Source organism: Salmo salar, chromosome ssa06, assembly GCF_905237065.1.
Source record: "Salmo salar chromosome ssa06, Ssal_v3.1, whole genome shotgun sequence".
Lineage (NCBI taxonomy): Eukaryota > Metazoa > Chordata > Actinopteri > Salmoniformes > Salmonidae > Salmo > Salmo salar.
In genome coordinates, this window is record NC_059447.1 from 41276390 (window position 1) to 41290429 (window position 14040).

At 44.7% G+C, this 14040-nt stretch overlaps 1 protein-coding gene across 1 annotated transcript; it reads left to right on the top strand.

Moving 5' to 3' along the window:
- Positions 1–8037: 8037 nt before the first annotated feature.
- LOC106607232 (heat shock 70 kDa protein) lies at positions 8038–11573 on the top strand. Its single transcript, XM_045720591.1, has 2 exons — positions 8038–8438; positions 9332–11573. The coding sequence occupies exon 2, from the start codon at positions 9355–9357 to the stop codon at positions 11287–11289; it is 1935 nt and encodes a 644-aa protein (XP_045576547.1). The 5' UTR covers positions 8038–8438; positions 9332–9354; the 3' UTR covers positions 11290–11573.
- Positions 11574–14040: the final 2467 nt, after the last annotated feature.

Below are 14040 nucleotides of genomic sequence, written 5' to 3' on the forward strand. Positions count from 1 at the left end.
CGTTTGTCAATGTTTGTATTTGGTATTTATTTGATTTCCTTTGGCCTTATTCTTTGAGGTGTACCCCAAGCTCAAAGAAAGTACTAAAAACTAAATATTTTGGGATTCAAGACAGACTAATTGTTTGTGGTGTTTTGGAGAGATGGCAGGTGGTAAAAAAAAATGAATATATTTAACTGTTCGGCGGTAATAAGATTAAAGTAATCAACATTCACCACCCTTCATATGTCTGTAGTCCAGACAGGGCCGCTCTAAATTACCGGAGTTTCCACTAAATAGCACAGCCACAAAGTCAAAATTGTCTATCGTAAAAATTCATGAACACAAACGTATGCTTTTTTTGGCCATTAAGGTTAGACAGATTAACAGTGTGGTTAAGGTTAGGTTAAAAATACAATTTTAAGAAGATAAATTGTATAAATGAGCGGGGTTTTATGCCTTTTTGGCTGTGGTAACTAGTGACGACATAGAATGACTCCTCTAGACTTGTTAGGCTGGTTGCTAGGATACCACTGATGGGACTTTGTTGCAAAAATGTCTGAAATTGAAGGAGACCAAGGACCCAAAAGCACATTTTCTACTTACATGGCCGAGGGGGACCAGTTGTACCACAAAGGAGAGTATGTCAAAGCCATTGAAAGCTATATTCTACGGTATGGCTTTAACTTAACTCTTGTGTGTTGGTAACTAGCAGCTACAGTCTAGCCCCTTGGCAACTTTGCAATATATATATTTTTATGCGTGTTATTTCTTACATTATTAGCCCAGATTTGTTTTGTGTTATTACGTACAGCCGGGAAGAACTTTTGGATATCCGAGCGGCGGTAACTCACCAGCATTACAACCAGGAATACGACTCACCCGAATCGGAGGTCTTTATATTGACTGAAAAACACCAAAAGAAAGATTCCCAGGGTCCCTGCTCATCTGTGTGATGCTACAAGGAGGCATGAGGATTACAGATGTGGCCAGGGCAATAAATCGCAATGTCCGTACTGTGATCAACCTCGCAGTGGCAGACCACGTGTAACAACACCTGCACAGGATCGGTACATCTGAACATCACACCTGCGGGACAGGTACAGGATGGGAGCAACAACTGCCAGAGTGTAATGCACAATCCCTCCATCAGTGCTCAGACTGTCCGCAATAGGCTGAGGTAGGCTGGACTGAGGCCTTTTAAGGCAGGTCCTCACCAGACATCACCTTCAACAACGTCGCCTATGGACCAGACAGGACAGGCAAAAAGTGCTCTTCACTGGCGAGTCGCGGTTTTGTGTCACCAGGGGTGATGGTCGGATTCGCGTTTATCGTTGAAGTAATGAGCTTTACACCGAGGCCTGTACTCTGGAGCGGGATCGAGGTGGAGGGTCCGTCATGGTCTGGGGCGGTGTGTCACAGCATCATCGGACTGAGCTTGTTGTCATTGCAGGCAATCTCAACGCTGTGTGTTATTTAATTTTTTATTTCACCTTTATTTAACCAGGTAGATCAGTTAAGAACAAGTTCTCATTTACAACTGCGACCTGGCCAAGATAAAGCAAAGCAGTGTGACACAAACAACACATGGGATAAACAAACGTACAGTCAATAACACAATAGAAAAATCTATATAAAGTGTGTGCAAAAGTAGTAAGATTAGGGAGGAAAGGCAATAAATAGGCCATAGTGGCGAAATAATTACAATTTAGCAATTAAAAACTGGAGTGATAGATGTGCAGAAGATGAATGTGCTGGGGTGCAAAGGAGCAAAATAATGAATAACAATATGGGGATGAGGTAGTTGGGTGGGCTATGTACAGGTGCAATGATCGGTAAGCTGCTCTGACAGCTTATCCTTAAAGTTAGTGAGGGAGATATGAGTCTCCAGCTTCAGTGATTTTTTTTTTTTTTTTTTGGGGGGGGGGGACCTGTGAAATATACCTGCTTGAGCGCGTGCTACGGGTGGGTACTGCTATGGTGCCCAGTGAACTGAGATAAGGCGGGGCTTTACCGAGCAAAGACTTATAGATGACCTGGAGCCAGTGGGTTTGGCGACGAATATGAAGCAAGGGGCAGCCAATGAGAGCATACAGGTCGCAGTGGTGGGTAGTATATGGGGCTTTGGTGACAAAATGGATGGCACTGTGATAGACTACATCCAATTTGCTGAGGAGAGTGTTGGAGGCTATTTTGTAAATGACATGGCTGAAGTCAAGGATCGGCAGGATAGTCAGTTTTACGAGGGTATGTTTGGCAGCATGAGTGAAGGATGCTTTGTTTCGAAATAGGAAGCCGATTCTAGATTTAATGTTGAATTGGAGATGCTTAATGTGAGTCTGGAAGGAGAGTTTACAGTCTAACCAGACACCTAGGTATTTGTAGTTGTCCACATATTCTAAGTCAGAACCGTCCAGAGTAGTGATGCTAGGCGGGCGATCGGTTGAAGAGCATGCATTTCATTTTACTTGCATTTAAGAGCAGTTGGAGGCCACGGAAGGAGTGTTGTATGGCATTGAAGCTCATCTGGAGGTTTGTTAACACAGTGCCAAAGAAGGGCCAGAAGAATACAGAATGGTGTTGTTTGCGTAGAGGTGGATCAGAGAATCACCAGCAGCAAGAGCAACATCATTGATGTATACAGAGAAAAGAGTCGGCCCGAGAATTGAACCCTGTGGCACCCCCATAGAGACTGCCAGAGGTCCGGACAATAGGCCCTCCGATTTGATACGCTGAACTCTATCTGAGAAGTAGTTGGTGAACCAGGCGAGGCAGTCATTTGAGAAACCAAGGCTGTTGAGTCTGCCGATAAGAATGCGGTGATTGGCAGAGTCGAAAGCCTTGGCCAGGTCAATGAAGACGGCTGCACAGTATTGTCTTCTATCGATGGCAGTTATATCGTTTAGGACCTTGAGCGTGGCTGAGGTGCACCCATGACCAGCTCGGAAACCAGACTGCATAGCAGGATAGGTACGGTGGGATTGAAAATGGTCGGTAATCTGTTTGTTAACTTGGCTTTCGAAGACCTTAGAAAGATAGGTTAGGATAGATAGATATAGGTCTGTAACAGTTTGGGTCTAGAGTGTCTCCCCCTTTGAAGAGGGGGATGACTGCGGTAGCTTTCCAATCTTTAGGGATCTCAGACGATACAAAAGAGAGTTTGAACAGGCTAGTAATAGGGGTTGCAACAATTGCTGCGGATCATTTTAGAAAGAGAGGTTCCAGATTGTCTAGCCCAGCTGATTTGTAGGGGTCCAGATTTTGCAGCTCTTTCAGAACATCAGCTATATGGATTTGGGTGAAGAAGAAGCAGAGGGGGCTTGGGCAAGTTGCTGCGGTGGGTGCAGAGCTGTTGGCCAGGGTAGGGGTAGCCAGGTGGAAAGCATGGCCAGCTGTAGAAAAATGCTTATTGAAATTCTCGATTATCATAGATTTATCGGTTTCCTAGACTCAGCGCAGTGGGCAGCTGGGAAGTTGTGCTACAGGATGCAAATTTCTGTTTTAAAAAGCTAGCCTTTGCTTTCCTAACTGTCTGTGTATGTTGGTTCCTAACTTCCCTGAAAAGTTACATATCGCCGGGGCTATTTGATGCTAATGCAGAACGCCACAGGATGTTTTTGTGCTGGTCAAGGGCAGTCAAGTCTGGAGTGAACCAAGGGCTATATCTGTTCTTTAGTTCTACATTTTTTGAATGGGGCATGCTTATTTAAGATGGTGAGGAAAGCACTTTTAAAGAATAACCAGGCATCCTCTACTGACAGAATGAGGTCAATATCCTTCCAGGATACCCGGGCCAGGTCGATTAGAAAGGCCTGCTCGCTGAAGTGTTTTTGGGAGCATTTGACAGTGATGAGAAGTGGTTGTTTGACCACGGACCCATTACGGACGCAGGCAATGAGGCAGTGATCGCTGAGATCCTGGTTGAAGACAGCAGGAGGTTTATTTAGAGGGCAGGTTGGGCAGGATGATATCTATGAGGGTGTCCGTGTTTATGGATTTAGGGTTGGACCTGGTAGGTTCTTTGATAATTTGTGTGAGATTGAGGGCATCTAGCTTAGATTGTAGGACGGCCGGGGTGTTAAGCATATCCTGTTTGGGACACCTAACAGTACAAACTCTGAAGATAAATGGGGGGCAATTAATTCACATATGGTGTTTAGGGCACAACTGGGGGCTGAGGGGGGTCTATAGCAGCAACAGTGAGAGACTTATTTCTGGAAAAGTGTATTTTTAAAAGTAGAAGCTCGAACTGTTTGGGCACAGACCTGGCTAGCATAACAGAACTCTGCAGGCTAACTCCACCCCCTTTGGCAGTTTTATCTTGGCGGAAAATGTTGTAGTTGGGGATGGAAATTTAAGAAATGTTGGTGGCCTTCCTAAGCCAGGATTCAGACACGGCTAGGACATCAGGGTTGGCGGAGTGTGCTAAAGCAGTGAATAAAACAAACTTAGGGAGGAGGCTTCTGATGTTAACATGCATGAAACCAAGGCTTTTACAGTTACAGAAGTCAACAAATGAGAGCGCCTGGGGAATAGGAGTGGAACTGGGGGCTACAGGGCCTGGGTTAGCCTCTACATCACCAGAGGAACAGAGGAGGAATAGGATAAGGGTACGGCTAAAGGCTATAAGGACTGGTCGTCTAGTGTGTTGGGAACAGAATAGATTCAGGGCATAATGTACAGGCAATGGTATGGTAGGATGTGAGTACAGTGGAGGTAAACCTAGGCGTTGAGTGACGATGAGCGAGGTTTCGTCTCTGGAGGCACCAGTTAAGCCAGGTGAGGTCTCCGCATGTGTGTGGGGTGGGACAAAATAACTATCTAAGGCATTTTAAGCGGGACTGAGGGCTATACAGTGAAATAAAACAGTAAGAACTACCCAAGACAGCAGTAGACAAGGCATATTGACATAGAAAGAGGCATAAAGCAATCACAGGTGTTGATCAGGAGAGCTAAGACAACAATGGGTAAATGGCGATGATTGGGCAGAGCGGGTCAGTTAGCTACATACAGGACCTGAGTTAGAGGCTGGGGCCGATAGGTAAACAAAATGAGGTACCGTGTTATTGAAACAGTCCAGGGACATCAGCCGTGTAGCCGAGTGATCATAGGGTCAAAAGAGCAGCAATAGATCAGGGTCCCGTTCGGTAGTCACTACTACGCTTGGCGAGCAGGGGACACAGTGTTCAGAAAAGCTAGCGGGCCATTGTAACAGAATAGCCTGTTGAGACCACATCGGGCGATCACGTCGGCAGTCCGGTTGTGATGGACCGGCGGGGCGCCGTGTCGACAATAAAGGGGTCCAGGTCAATTGGCAAAGGAGGTATTGTAGCCCTAGAATTAGCTGGTATATGGGCCTAGCTCGAGGCTAGCTGGTGCTTGCTTCAGGACAGAGGCGTTAGCTAACAGTAGCCACTCGTTTGCAGGAAGCTAGCTGCGATGATCCAGTGTAATGATCCAGAGCGGCAGGAATCCGGTGATGTAGTAGAGAGAAGCAGTCCGATATGCTCTGGGTTGATATCGCGCTGTGCAGACTGGAAGGTGTTGTCCGAGCTAAGGCTGGCTGGTGACCGAGAAAAAGGTGAATACCGCTAGCCGTGGCTAACAAAGACTAGTAGCTAGTTAGCTGGCTAGCTCCTGATGGAAGTCCCAGTTATCAGGAATAAAAATAGCAGATCCTTACCACATTGGGTGAGGCGGGTTGCAGGAAAGTATATTTAGTTCGTAGATAGAAAGTGAGATTAAGATATATACAAAAAAGACTGGCTACACACACGTCAAACTGCTACGCCATCTTGGATCAGTTGTGTTACAGGGAAAGCATCCTCCTCCCTCATGTGGTACCCTTCCTGCAGGCTCATCCTGATATGACCCTCCAACATGACAATGCCACCAGCCATACTGCTCATTCTGTGCGTGATTTCCTGCAAGACAGGAATGTCAGTGTTCTCCCATGGCCAGCAAAGAGCCCGGATCTCAATCCCATTGAGCACGTCTGGTACCTGTTGCAGGGTGAGGGCTAGGGCCATTCCCCTCAGAAATGTCCGGGAATTGCTGGTGCCTTGGTGGAAGAGTGGGGTAACATCTCACAGCAAGAACTGGCAAATCTGGTGCAGTCCTTGAGAAGGAGATGCACTGCAGTACTTAATGCAGCTGGTGGCCACACCAGATACTGACTGTTACTTTTGACCCCCCCGCTTTGTTCAGGGACACATTATTCAATTTCTGTCAGTCACATGTCTGTGGAACTTGTTCAGTTTATGTCTCAGTTGTCGAATCTTGTTATGTTCATACAAATATTTACACGTTAAGTTTGCTGAAAATAAACGCAGTTGACAGTGAGAGGACGTTTCTTTTTTTTTGCTGAGTTTATATACTGTGTTCTATTCTACTGTATCTTAGTCTATGCCGCTCTGACATTTTATATATTCTTAATTCCATTCCTTTACTTTAGATTTATGTGTAATGTGTGTGCTGTTGTGAAATTGTTAGATATTACTTGTTAGATAATACTGCACTGTTGGAGCTAGAAACACAGGCATTTCGCTACATCTGCAATAACAGCTGCTAAACACATGTATGTGACCAATAGAATTTGATTTCAACATGTTTTTCCAATTCGTAACATATCATACCAAGTCGAAGATGGACATCCACAAATTAATACATACCATACGACCACATAGCATATCATACTAAATGAAGTGTCTTGGATCCCCCAGCAGGCGGGAGCGACATCATGTGCTAGCAGTGTCGCTCCATGGACCAGAGAAATCCATGCCCGACAGGCGGGGGCAAAACACACGGTCAACCCGTAGCCCCCATCCCACTAGCACATCTAGCTTGCTAGTTAGATAGCACACGGTGTCGCCCACGCCTCCTACCTGCTGTGTACCGGACTAGCTGGCTAAAATAACACACAGTTTACTTCGCTCCCACCTGCCGAACACCTGCCCTCGCCGACGATAACAGAACTGCCCTACAGGAAAACAGTGCCCTACAGGTCGGGACGAGGGACACTGACTACTGGTGTATAGCCAGCTAGCTATGTTGCCGCCCCTTCTTCTGTGGGGTTTATCGGCAGCTGGCATCCAACGGTATTGTGCATTAATGCACCCCCAACCTTCCGCCTGTTCTAGTTTAAAAGTTGACATATATAATTATAAAGAGGGGTTCCTGCAGATGCAGGAATGTCTACATGCAGGAACGCCCCGAATTGCAGGCCGCAAATATCATTGGTCACGACAGAGATCATTGTGTCGAGGTTGAAATTTTTTTCATGTTGTGGGTGGGAGCCGGCATTCAAATAGACGATTTTGGGATAAACTATTTTTGTTGTCACGCAGATTATTTGAAAAGTTCTGCTTTGTATGCGTTTGTCTACCTGTTGTATTAAAAGCACACATTTGTGGCATTATTCACACACTCTCAGAATTAGCTGCTTCAACTTCAGTAGCCTTCCTCTCCTAGTCGGGCGTGCGAGTTCAAGCGCGCCTAGTACATGTGTGGTCTCGTTGAACTGGAGTAGGCAGAAAATACTTGGCAGTGTCTTTCCAAAGAAATGTACTTAAATATGATTAGACTGTAATTCCCTGGAGATTGTCACAAGCAGTTCACATTTGCTTAGCATAAACAAGACATCCATCCCCATGATGGGGATATCATGGAGATATCTTGTTTGTGGAAAGCAAATGTGAACTGATAGACCATCAGTACGGAATAGGCTAGACTAGAATGGTATAGAACCGAATAGCATTGACTAGAATAGAATAGAATAGAATAGAGAAGGATTAGCCGGTGTGTTCATCGTTTGTCTTTCATTTAACAATTAATACTGGATATCTTAAATATTCTGGCTTTAATAGAAAAAAAGGATCTTCCCTGGAGGCACATTAACTTGTGGTGAGTTGCACATACGACCTGTGCAGTAGGCACTCAATTCTCTTACAATACATGTCTATTATTCATTAGTGAGAAAATGTTTATAGACTGACATCTCGTGAACTGTTGAGGAACTGCAGTGTAGCCTATAGACTGAAATGTCGACTGAATAAGGTTGAACCGGATGCTGTTTCATTTGTGTTGAAATTTGAATCATTAACGGGTTTTGATCATTTTAATCAATACAAATAATGGTTTCACTATTAGTGTGCTGTGTGTGTGCGTTCTGGACAGGTCTCCGCGCCTCCCGAACGCTCTGGAAGAACGAGAACTTTCATTTGCTGTGCTTCCAATGCATACGCCTCGCAGCCTGCGTCATTGCACAAGAATGCTGCGCTCTCTTGAGCAATGTAGTTGGAGAGTTCGAGAAATGGCTAGAAATCATGAGTGATATTTTTTAGGCAATGGGGATGGTATATATTCTGGTGAAGTACATTCAGATTCAAACATCGACTCAACGAGAAAGAAAGCAAGAAAAGAGAAGAGACACTTTCAACAGACCTCTACATTCATAAACTGTAAGTAAAGGGAAATTAATTCAGTACCCTATTTTCATAATGGCTGTGAGTTATGAACTTGATAGAATAAAAATGATGCTATGTTGGTTGTGTGGACATAGCCGATTTAGCTGTAACATTATGCCTGAATATTTGGTTAACTAATAAAGAAACAATATTTTAAAGATATAATATTATAATAACATTTATTATGTTATTTCATTGGACAGACTAGGCCTACATTCCTTTTTTTGTAGCATATTATTATTTTATTATAAATATTTATTTCTTCATTTTAAGAAAATCTGCTCTAATTCTGTGAAGACAACAACACAATATTATTCAGGAGTGTTCATAGAAAAAATGTAGGCCTGTTGTGAAAAGAGTTTCTCTGTAATAGATTAGCAGAAATGATTGTGTCTGCCATTGTCTTTGTTAAACCCCACTGAATATGTGGCTGGCCAGTATTAGTGTATAACACTAAAACTGTGTACAAAAAAATACATTTTGAAATATAAGTAGCTGAATATTGGAATGTGTTTGGAAATACATTTGGAAAGTATTACCATGTATTTGAAAATACTCAAATACACAGACAAGTGTATTTTAAAATTAAAATATGTAAATATTCCATGCATTTCAACCCAGGACATGTTTGTTTCTAGTTGCATTTGAGATGTATTTGGAGACAAGTATTGAGAAAAATTTCAAAGAAGTGGTAATATTTGAAAATATTCAAATACATAGAAAATCAGAATTACAAATACTTAAATACGCATGTATTTGAACCCAGGTCAGGTTGTTATTCAAGTATATTTAGGTTGAAATCTCTGTTGGTGGAGATTGACATTACTTGCAGCTAGGTTTTCGTAGAATAATATCAATTTCTAAAATATTATTTCATTAATTTGTAGGCAACTAACTCCAAACCATCAAGATGTCATCAGCTAAAGGCCCGTCTATCGGCATTGACCTGGGCACCACCTACTCCTGTGTGGGGGTGTTCCAGCATGGCAAAGTGGAGATCATCGCCAACGACCAGGGCAACAGGACCACACCCAGCTATGTGGCCTTCACAGACACCGAGAGACTCATCGGAGACGCAGCAAAGAACCAGGTGGCCATGAACCCCAACAACACCGTTTTTGACGCCAAACGCCTGATTGGCCGAAAGTTCAACGATCAGGTCGTGCAAGCCGACATGAAGCACTGGCCCTTCAAGGTGGTCAGCGACGGAGGAAAGCCTAAAGTTCAGGTAGATTACAAAGGTGAGAACAAATCCTTCAACCCAGAGGAGATCTCCTCCATGGTCCTGGTGAAGATGAGGGAGATCGCTGAGGCTTACCTGGGCCAGAAGGTGTCCAATGCAGTCATCACAGTCCCTGCCTACTTCAACGATTCACAGAGACAGGCCACTAAGGACGCTGGAGTGATCGCTGGGCTGAATGTGCTGAGAATCATCAACGAGCCCACTGCGGCAGCCATCGCCTACGGCATGGACAAAGGCATGTCCAGAGAACGCAACGTCCTGATTTTTGACCTGGGTGGGGGCACCTTTGACGTGTCCATCCTGACCATCGAGGATGGGATCTTTGAGGTGAAGGCCACGGCTGGAGACACTCACCTGGGCGGGGAGGACTTTGACAACCGCCTGGTTAGTCACTTTGTGGAGGAGTTCAAGAGGAAACACAAGAAGGACATCAGCCAGAACAAGCGGGCTCTGAGGAGGCTGAGGACAGCCTGCGAGAGGGCCAAGAGAACACTGTCCTCCAGCTCCCAGGCCAGCATTGAGATTGACTCCCTCTTTGAGGGCATCGACTTCTACACCTCCATCACCAGGGCTCGTTTTGAGGAGATGTGTTCCGACCTCTTCAGGGGAACCCTGGAGCCTGTGGAGAAAGCCCTCGGGGATGCCAAGATGGACAAGGCCCAAATCCACGACGTCGTCCTGGTCGGAGGCTCCACCCGGATCCCCAAGGTCCAGAAGCTCCTGCAGGACTTTTTCAACGGCCGAGAGCTAAACAAGAGCATCAACCCAGACGAGGCGGTGGCCTACGGCGCTGCCATCCAGGCGGCCATCTTGTCTGGCGACAAGTCTGAGAACGTCCAGGACCTGCTGCTGCTGGATGTGGCTCCCCTGTCCCTGGGCATCGAAACCGCCGGAGGGGTCATGACCGCCCTGATCAAACGCAACACCACCATCCCATCCAAACAGACCCAGACCTTCACCACTTACTCCGACAACCAGCCCGGGGTCATGATCCAGGTCTATGAGGGAGAGAGAGCCATGACCAAGGACAACAACCTCCTGGGGAAGTTTGAGCTCTCTGGGATCCCCCCTGCCCCACGAGGAGTCCCTCAGATCGAGGTGACCTTTGACATCGACGCCAACGGCATTCTGAACGTATCAGCGGTGGACAAGAGTACGGGCAAAGAGAACAAGATCACCATCACCAACGACAAGGGCCGGCTCAGCAAAGAGGATATTGAGAGGATGGTGCAGGACGCTGACAAATACAAAGCTGAGGATGAAGCACAGAGGGAGAAGATAGCAGCCAAGAACTCCCTGGAGTCGTACGCCTTCAATATGAAGAGCAGCGTGGAGGACGACAACATGAAAGGCAAGATCAGCGAGGAGGACAAAAAGAAAGTGGTGGACAGGTGCGACCAGACCATTTCCTGGTTGGAGAACAACCAGCTGGGTGACAAAGAGGAGTATGAGCATCAGCTAAAGGAGCTGGAGAAAGTATGCCAGCCTATAATTACCAAGCTGTACCAGCAGGGAGGGATGCCCACAGGTTGCTGTGGAGATCAGGCACGGACCAGCTCTGGTGCCAGCTCCCAAGGCCCAACCATTGAAGAGGTTGACTGAAGTGAGGGACTTGTATAAAGGACTTTTCAAAATGCATTAGTATCACTGCATACAATTTGCTATTCAGGAAAAACGTTGTACTTATACTTATTTCTACTGGTTAAAATGTTAATGCATTTTTATGGCTCAGTGCTATTTAGGAAGTGCTCTATATATTTATTGGTTGTACTGTAAAGATGACACTAGATAAACATACTGAAAGATAAAAGAAAACACACTGTAAATCTGTTGTTTCATACCATATTGCATTGCTGGACATTGCAAATAAAATGTATTTAAATATGTTTCTTGGTCAGTTGGCTGTTTTCTTGAATTCCTTCTCATCATAACACATTCAGTATTCACATTTTTATAATAGTTTTTTACACAATACCATGAAATATTGTAAACAAAACTTTCATAGAAGACTAAACCACCAGAGATAGGAGAACAAGTGAAGACACCCTAATGGCCACAATGTTTAGCTTATCTACTCTTTATGCTGCGATAACATATGATACAATCACTATGATCCTTCTTGGAAAAAGAGGCACAAATTCAATTCTGGCACATAGAAAAAAAACAATTACAGGTCACATTTTTCCTTTGTGCTAATTGGTGTCAAGCTCAGAGAACCAACTACTGTATAATTATTTGATTTTGAAGTATTTAAACTGGACCTGACAGCATTTGAACTACTTTGCAGATATGAAACAAACGGACAATCATAATATCAGTAAAACATATCAAATTCCCAGTTTATGCTTCAAAACCAACTTTATAAGAGGTTTTAAAAATAGGTTCTATTTGACTCAAAATTCCATGTTGTACAGTAAGGCATTGTTGGCAGAATAGATTGATGCAGTTCAATGCATGAATAATATAATTCACCAATACATTTCTTGGTAGTCCAAATAATATTTTGATCAGGTTGTAAATTATGGCTGGCCTAGTACATTGTTTGCTGCCGCCACCCATTCGCGATGCAGTGTTTCAGTTTCAATGACTTGATATTTTGAACAAAAAACGGACGACTGTAAATAAGGCTGGGAATGTCAATACAATGCAACTATAAGGTGTTATATTATGCATATCTGCAAGCGTAGCAGCAAAGGCTGGACAAATTCTTTATCTATTTTGTTTAAAAACGTTAAGATGCTATAAACAGCATATGTACATAAGTGGACATTATAAAGGGCTATATTTTTTCTAATAAAACAATGGCCAGTTTAGTCACAGTTACACGTTGTTGTGTAAAAGAAATAGCCTATGTCTGGCGAATTCATTGGGTACATTGACTTCAATAATTCAAAACCTAGGAGCCTCGTGGTTCTCACCCCATTCCATAGACTTACACAATGCCCGAGGATCCCATCAGGTCCCTCAGGCGCGACGTCCCCTGAAGGCCCATTTTGCTAACCGCCGCCTGCTAGCTATCTATAGCATATTGGACTGTTAGCTGATCCACCGGACAGTTTCTTGGACCACGATGCCAATTTTGCCAATTGGACTTGGACCCCTCTGATACTTGGAACCCTACAAATTCCACGACTGGTCTATTGACGTTACTGCACGAGGAGGCAAAAACAGACTTTTCCCCCATCGCGACGTCCCTCTAAGGCCTATATGCTAGCTTGCTAGCCCCAGCCTGCTAACTGCTAGCTTGCTAGCACCGGCCTGCTAACTGTCTGAATCGCCGTGTCCCCAGCCAGCCCAACCACTCACTGGACCCATACGATCACTTGGCTACGCATGCCTCTCCCTAATATCAATATCAATATGCCTTGTCCATTACTGTCCTGGTTAGTGAGTACTGTCTTATTTCACTGTAGAGCCTATAGCCCTGCTCAAAATGCCTTAACCTTAACCAACCATGTTGTTCCACCTCCCACATGTGCGATGACATCACCTGGTTTAAAAGTCTCTAGAGACTATATCTCTCTCTTCATTTCTCAATGCCTAGGATGTCTTAGCCGTGTCTGAATCCTAGCTAAGGAAAACCACCAAAAACGCTGAAATTTCCATCCCTAACTATAACATTTTCCGCCAAGATAGAACTGCCAAAGGGGGCGGTGTTGCAATCTACTGCAGAGATAGCCTGCAGAGTTCTATCTTATTATCAAGGTCTGTACTAAAACAATTCAAGCTTCTACTTCTAAAAATGTACCTTTCCGGAAACAAGTCTCTCACTGTTGCCGCTTGCTATAGACCACCCTCTGCCCCCAGCTGTGCCCTTGACACCATATGTGAATTGATTGCCCCCCCATCTATCTTCTGAACTCGTGCTGCTAGGTGACCTAAACGGGGACATCCTTAACACCCTGGCCATCCTACAATCTAAGTTTGATGCCCTCAATCTCACTCAAATTATCAATGAACCTACCAGGTACAACCCCAAATCCGTAAACACGGGCACCCTCATAGATATCATTCTAACTAACTCGCCCTCCAAATACACCTCTGCTGTTCTCAACCAAGAACTCAACGATCACTGCCTCATTGCCTGCATCCTTAATGGGTCTGCGGTCAAACGACCACCCCTCATCACTGTCAAACGCTCCCTAAAACACTTCTGCGAACAGGCCTTTCTAATTGACCTGGCCGGGGTATCCTGGAATGACATTGACCTCATCCCGTCTGTAGAGGATGCCTGGTTATTCTTAAATAAGCACGCTCCATTCAAAAAAATGTAGAACTAGGAATAGATATAGCACTTGGTTCCCTCCAGACCTGTCTGCCCTTACCTCTCTTATCCTACCTCATTTGCACATG